This window comes from Leptonychotes weddellii, chromosome 16 (genome assembly GCF_054177405.1).
Source record: "Leptonychotes weddellii isolate Sample4059 chromosome 16, ASM5417740v2, whole genome shotgun sequence".
Classification (NCBI taxonomy): domain Eukaryota; kingdom Metazoa; phylum Chordata; class Mammalia; order Carnivora; family Phocidae; genus Leptonychotes; species Leptonychotes weddellii.
In genome coordinates, this window is record NC_138384.1 from 45,597,653 (window position 1) to 45,604,400 (window position 6,748).

General features: G+C 56.0%; 2 protein-coding genes across 2 annotated transcripts; one reads left to right on the forward strand and one right to left on the reverse strand.

Annotated features, from left to right (window-relative positions):
• The first annotated feature begins 2,144 nt into the window (after window positions 1-2,144).
• LIN7B (lin-7 cell polarity scaffold B) lies at window positions 2,145-5,832 on the forward strand. The gene is made up of 6 exons (XM_006750350.2): window positions 2,145-2,246; window positions 2,646-2,764; window positions 3,042-3,113; window positions 3,945-4,154; window positions 5,215-5,378; window positions 5,723-5,832. Exons 1-6 carry the CDS (start codon window positions 2,210-2,212, stop codon window positions 5,742-5,744), a joined length of 624 nt encoding a protein of 207 aa, XP_006750413.2. The 5' UTR covers window positions 2,145-2,209; the 3' UTR covers window positions 5,745-5,832.
• On the reverse strand, window positions 5,827-6,508 carry C16H19orf73 (chromosome 16 C19orf73 homolog). The gene is given in 2 exon segments (XM_081807249.1): window positions 5,827-6,292; window positions 6,294-6,508. Coding segments are annotated over 2 exon segments (399 nt in total). The 5' UTR covers window positions 6,483-6,508; the 3' UTR covers window positions 5,827-6,082.
• Window positions 6,509-6,748: the final 240 nt, after the last annotated feature.

The following is a 6,748-nucleotide window of genomic DNA, read 5'->3' on the forward strand; positions in this document are numbered from 1 at the left end:
TTCAGAACTGAAAACAATAACAAATTAAGGATGTAGGTGCAGTGCGCCTGGGTGGCTCAGTCGTTAAGCGTCTGCCTTCGGCTCAGGTCATGATCCCAGGGTCCTGGGATTGAGTCCCACATCGGGCTCCCTGCTCGGCGGGAAGCCTGCTTCTCCCTCTCCCACTCCCCCTGCTTGTGTTCCCTCTCTCACAGTATCTCTCTCTGTCAAATAAATAAAATCTTAAAAAAAAAAAAAAAAGGTGCTGGGGTGGGGAAAAAGACAAACTTTCTTGAAAGTAAGAGAAACCTCACAATCTTTTAAGGAAGTCAACAGGGAGTTAAAGGAGAGGAAACAGGATCCAGTTCAGAGCAGCAGGGGAAAATCCCAGATGGCAGTTTCTAGAGAGCACTTAGTCCACACTGGAGTCAGAGGACTCAAATTTCTAAGGAGTTTCACAATAAAAAAGCTTCAGTCGCTGAACTGATGGCATTTATCATTTCACAATGTACACAAATAAAACCATCGTGCTGTAAGCACCCTAACTTCTACAGTGATGCTTGTCAATTATTTCTCAGTAAACCTGGCTAGAAAAGATTCAGTAAAATATGTTATGATGGAAAGTTTGAAAAATTGAGAATGTGGAAGAAAAGCAGATTGAAGTCGCAGGAAAAAAGCTGTTCAGGAGAGGCAATGTAATCACAGAACACTGCTTGGGCTCTCTAGTAAACAGTCAGTACTTAGACATAATATGAGCACTTTATTGATTGCCCTAGGAACTGGTACCATAAAACTACCATGGGAAGAGAGCGGAAAGGTTGTAAGAGCAGAAAATCAATATGTAATATATTACTAACGTCTAAAATTGATAAATTGAGAAGTAACAGATTACTTAGATACACAAGCAAAGTATCTTTAAATTGTTGCCTCTTGCAGCGGGGAGAGTTAGGACAGGGGTTGGTGCTTTTCAGTATTAGCCCTCCTGTGTTACTTGATTTTGTTTTCACTGTCAACTGTTGTTAAAATGAGAGAAAAATACTATGAAGGAGAGGGATAGACATACCTGCTCTAGTCCTCTCACTTGGCTAAAGTCCTTTTCAGGATTCCATTCCCCTATCCAGCTAATGGTGCTGGTGGGCAGCAGTCAGACTTCTCCACAGTCTTGTCAACGTTTCCTGTATTTCTTTGGCCTCTCTAGAGTGTATCTGATACCACTGCCCACTTCTTTTTTTAAAAGCACTCTCTTAACCTTTCCTCCCACCTGGTTTTCCTCCTACTTTCCTGCCATTCTTTGTCTTCTTCCCACCTTTGAAATGTTAGGAGTTTCAGGGACTCAGTCCTAGGTCCTCTTCGTTGTGCATTATCTTGCCCCCAGCTAATGAACACAGCTAACCACCAAGACAGGTCCAGACATTTCCAAATCTGTCCACCTGTCCTTCCTGTCTCCTATCCGTGTCCAAGCCATCACAGTATTGCTGGGAGAACCTTCTCGCTGGTCCCCCGGCTTCCGCTGTTGCTGCCATCCAATCCAGTCCCCACATCGTAGCTACACGGATCTTAAAATACACATGTGAATATCACATTTTACTCTTAGGAGTTACCACGAAGTCCAAAGTCATCATGTGTATGCCAACACACAAGGCCGTGCATAACCTGTATCCTGCCTACCTTCTCACCATCATGAACCACTCTAGTTTTTACTTTGTGGGCTCTTTCCGCCTGGAAAATGATTCATGCCCCACCTCCTGATGACCTTCCCTCCAAGGACTATCTCAGTGGCCCTCCTGGAACACCACCTCCTCACTCCCAATTTATCACAGCCATAGTTGGTTGTCTACCTCCCCTCTCCCATAGACTAAGTTCCTTGCGAGCAGTGGGCTTGTTTGCCCTGCTCACCATCGTGTCCAGATGTTTAACATAACGTTTGTTCAATGAACGTGGAAAAAAGAGAAAGGGGAGAGACAGATGTGGCGGGCAGGGCAGTGAAACGGAAGGAGGTGCAAACAAGCTGCAAGAGGAGGGGTCCCAAACGGGACAGACAGTTGGCGACTGTGGGCTGGGCAGCCAGACAGGCGTGGCAGCAGGTGGCGCGGCCACGGCGCCGGGAGCGGAGCACAAGTCGAGCCGCGCCCCCGCTGGGGGCGCCCGCCGCCCGGGGCGTGGCCTCGCGCAGCCCCGCCTTCCTCGCCGGAGACCGGGCGGGCGGGCAGCTCGCCGCGGCGGCGCAGACATGGCTGCGCTGGTGGAGCCGCTGGGGCTGGAGCGGGGTAAGCGCGCCAGGGGGCCCTGCCCACCGGCCGCGGCCCGCGTCCGGGACCTCGGTCCCCGTCCCTCCCCGGCCAGGCCCCCAGCGGGTGGGCGGGCATATCGAGCGGGGGGGTGGGCGGGGCGCCGCGGTTTGTGCGTTTGGGAAGGTCCGTGGGCTTAGCGGGCCCAGGAGGGGCGCCCACAGCACAGCCCTTCCTGTGTGCGCATGGGGTCCTGGGGCGCAGGGCGCCTGGCTGGTCGCAGTCCCCTTGTCCCCGGCGACTCTGCGGGTGTCCGACTGGGACTCGGCTGTCTTTCCCGGGATCTGTCAGCGCTCGCCCTTACTCGGTTTCTGCCGCATCTCTCCGTGCTTCTCTGCGTCTCTGACTCTGTCTCTGCGCCCCGCCCCCGCCCCGCAGACGTGTCCCGGGCGGTGGAGCTCCTCGAGCGGCTCCAGCGCAGCGGGGAGCTGCCCCCGCAGAAGCTGCAGGCCCTCCAGCGAGTCCTGCAGAGCCGCTTCTGCTCTGCCATCCGGGAGGTGAGAGCAGCGCGGCGCCGGGGCACAAGCGGGCGGCCGCCGTCCTGGTCGTCGCCCAGAGCCCAGGGACTACGCCTCCCAGCAGCGCCGGGGGCGGACCGCTTGGGGGTGCCCGCGCTTCAGCCGCGGGGTTCTTCGGGAATTGTAGTTTCCTCGGGCTCCGGGTTGCTGGGGGCGGGGCCGATCCTTGGGTGGGAGGGTCTGCGGGCTGGACTCTGGAGTTGAAGGGAGGAGGGGCTGGCTGGTGGTTCCCTGATGCTGCCGTTGTCTTCACCAGGTGTACGAGCAGCTCTATGACACGCTGGACATCACGGGCAGTGCTGAGATCCGGGCCCACGCCACAGCCAAGGTAGGTACCCCCCATGCCATCACTCATGGTATCCACTGAACTGCCTGGTCTAGCTTAGTAACTTCCTAAAGTCAGTCATGCCTGTTTCTTCCTTCATGATTTTTGCCAAATCTATGTACTAGCGTTACTATTATTTACTGGTATTATAATCTCGTAAGTTGTACTTGAATGTCATATAACGGCATCTTTAGCAACTTCAAATGTGAACTCGTGCCGCATACCTGACAAGAAGATACCTTTTGGGGCGCCTGGGTGGCTCAGTCCGTTAGGCAACTACCTTCGGCTCAGGTCATGATCCTGGAGTCCCAGGATCACGTTCTGCGTCGGGCTCCCTGCTCAGCGGAGAGTCTGCTTCTCCCTCTGACTCTCCCCCCCTCTCATGTGCTCTCTCTCAAATAAATAAATAAAATCTTAAAAAAAAAAAAAGAAGAAGAAGAAGAAGAAGAAACCTTTTAACACCTATACAATGAAATAGCATGAAACACTGAAATCTTATTAAACTATAGTTGTATGCTGTTTCTTGCTGCTTCCTGGAGGCTCTCAGCTCCTTCCAGGCCTTGTTTTTCTCTATTAAAAATCGAGATTGGCAAGCGTTGACTATTTAAGACACACTCACACCAGGTGGAGACATTCCCTTTGACATGTCTGAAGCATCCAGAGTGAATTAAGAGAGACTCATTACAATGCAAGCTTGTGCTGAACTGTGGCAGGTGTCCCCTGCGCGGGGAAAGTGATCTGGCCCAAATTGCTCTCCCTGGCCCAGATCCTCCCCGCTCATCTGCCTGCCCACCATGGAGCGGCCCTCACCTCCCAGTGCTTTCTCTCTCCCAGGCCACAGTGGCTGCCTTCACAGCCAGTGAGGGCCACGCACATCCCAGGGTAGTGGAGCTGCCCAAGACAGATGAGGGCCTGGGCTTCAACATCATGGGGGGCAAGGAGCAGAACTCCCCCATCTACATCTCCCGTGTCATCCCTGGAGGTGTGGCTGACCGCCATGGAGGCCTCAAGCGTGGGGACCAGCTGCTCTCAGTGAATGGTGTGGTGAGTGGGGACTGAGGCTGGGCTCACAGTCTGTTCAAGGTAGCACAGTCCCTGCTTTTGACATTCATTCAACAAGCAACGATAGAGTACTGCGTGCTGGGCACTGCTACAGACCCTGAGAGAAGTTTGCCTCAGCTCCGATATTCAAGGACTCCCTTCTTGGTGAGGGAGAGTGACTGGAATAGTCCTAATCTGGGGAGATAATAATGAGGAAGCACAAAGCACCGCGAGAGCCCGAATATGGTCTGTGGTGTAGATGAGGGAAGTTTTTGCAGAGAAAGGAACATTTGAGTTGGGTTTTGAAGGACGAGAAGGAGTTCTCCAGGCAAATAAAGTAGAGAAGACTATTAGCAGCTAAGGGTGTTGTAGGTAGGGGCTGTGACTCTACACTCCTCTGAGCTGAACAGAAAGGGCTTAGGTCTAGTGGAGGACTGGAGCACATAGTTACTTAAAATCACTGCGGTTAGAAATAGATGGCAGCACAGCTGGATCGGTAGTGGGGGCCGGCTACACAGGGCCTGAGTACCAGCCTGAGAAGCTGGGACTTTGTCTAAAGGGTTCTGGGGAGCCATGGGAAGGCTGGGAAGAGGAGATGGATAGGCTCAGCTTGGAGGTGTAGAAGGATCCCTTTGGGACTTTATAGGGGATGGACTGAAGGTAGAGACTGGAGGCCAAAAATTCTAGGGAGGAGGCTAGGTGAAAGTCCACTGGGGAGAGGATGAGGCCTGAGCTGGGGCCAGGGTGGTGGGGACAAAAAGGAGGGAGTCAGCAAGAGGGAGGGAGCTGGAGATTAGCAGGCTTCGGGGACAGAGGGGATAAAGATGGACCTGGAGGTCTAGCTTAGTGAGCGAGGGCAGATAGGGCTTGTCCCCGACATGAAAACCTTGGAAGTTTTTGAGGGAGGGCCCTGAGCCAAGAATTAATGACTCTCCCCTGAAGCCTCGAGGCCTTGACATCTCAGGCTGGTACCAGGCCCACCACCGGTAGGTCCCATTTCCACGGGTGGGGCTGGGTGTGGGTGGTAGGCCCCAGGCGCAGGTGTCTGTGCACTGCCCTGCAGAGCGTTGAGGGTGAGCAGCACGAGAAGGCAGTGGAGCTGCTGAAGGCAGCCCAGGGCTCGGTGAAGCTGGTGGTGCGTTACACACCTCGTGTGCTGGAGGAGATGGAGGCCCGCTTCGAGAAGATGCGCTCTGCCCGCCGGCGCCAGCAGCATCAGAGCTACTCGTGAGCCCTTTGCCACCACACCCCTGGGGCCTCCGTTGCCTCCTTTATCCCGAGTCCCAAACCAGGCCAGTGATTTCTGGGACCTTCCTGGCTACCCCCAGTCCTGGCTCCTCTCCCTGGGGTTCTGACCCTTGACCCCGACCCAGGCTCTCACAAGCCGTTCTGGCTACATCCTTTGGGGACTCCCAGCTCACTGTCATCCCAACATCTGCAGCCTACTCTCTGGAATCCCTCAGTCTGCTTCCCTGGGCCCCTGACTCTGGAACCCCAGTCCTGGTTCTCTCCCAAGCCTCCCCAGGTCCCCTCCCCTGAGCTTGGCTCCCATCTCTTCACCCTCTTTGCAGGTCCTTGGAGTCTCGAGGCTGAAACTACAGTATCTGGACCCTCACCCCGCCCCCTCCCCTGTACAGTATTTATTGTCACCGGCTCCTTATTTAAAGATCTTTGACCCTCACTGAGTGTCTGTGTGTCTGTCCTGCATCCTGGGGTTAGAGTGTCTTGGGATGTGGGGGAGGGAGAGAAGCTGAAGTCTAGAGCAGGTCCGGAAGAAACCCTTTTCAGAGTCTGAGAGCAGAGGTGGAGACTTTCCCCCAAGGTCTGAAGGCGGAGGCTGGCCGGCTTCCTAGGCCTAAGTCCAAGGCGGAGGCTGGGGCCCTGTCTGGGTCCGAGTGCGGGGTCATAACCGAAGACAACGCCCCCTGCCCTTAAAGACAGACCGAGGGCGAAGGCCAAGCCCCTTCTGTAGTTGATCTGACAGAGGAGTCCTGAGAAGCTGCAGAGCCGGTGGGCGGCCTCTGTGTGGGCGGGGTGGAGCGAACCATAAGCTTCGTTCGCCAGGGGAGCCCTGCAGGCCGTACTATCATCAGCGTGGGAGGTGGGGGTGCCGCGTGCAGTTCCCGAGGTGGGCGCAGGGGGTGCAGAACAAGGTGCACTCGCCGACCCGGCATTCACCCCACCCTCCAACCTGAGCGCGTGTCTCCGGGAGCCGCCCCCGCCTTAAAATCCAACCTTTACTCCCACCTCACCGCCGGTCCAGCCCTCGCGTCCCGTGCGGCGCCAGGGCCGGCGCGCGCCACCTCCGGGATCCGGGGTCGCAACTCGCATTCCACGCCGCGCGCCACTAGCTCCAGGTGACATCATCCCCCTGCCGGGCTCCGCCTCCCGCCCCAGCCGCCGCACGCCGCGCGCTTATTGGCCGGCGCTCTTCGAGCCCCGCCTTCCGCTCTCCGCCCGCGCGACCCCTCCCAGTCCGTGCGGAGGCGGGGTTTAGCCACCGGCCGGCGCCGACGACGCCTCCCATTGGCCATTCAGAGCCGTCTGTCAGTCTCCTGTTAAAGGGGCCACGACCGCACGGGAGCTGTGGGGGGGGG

Bases quoted from the DNA above. Each gene is read 5' to 3' on its own strand.
- LIN7B (XM_006750350.2), top strand. From the start codon at position 2,210: ATGGCTGCGCTGGTGGAGCCGCTGGGGCTGGAGCGGG. The intron at 2,247-2,645 runs GTAAGCGCGCCA...CCCGCCCCGCAG, and splicing joins GCCGCTGGGGCTGGAGCGGG to ACGTGTCCCGGGCGGTGGAG. The intron at 4,155-5,214 runs GTGAGTGGGGAC...ACTGCCCTGCAG, and splicing joins TGCTCTCAGTGAATGGTGTG to AGCGTTGAGGGTGAGCAGCA.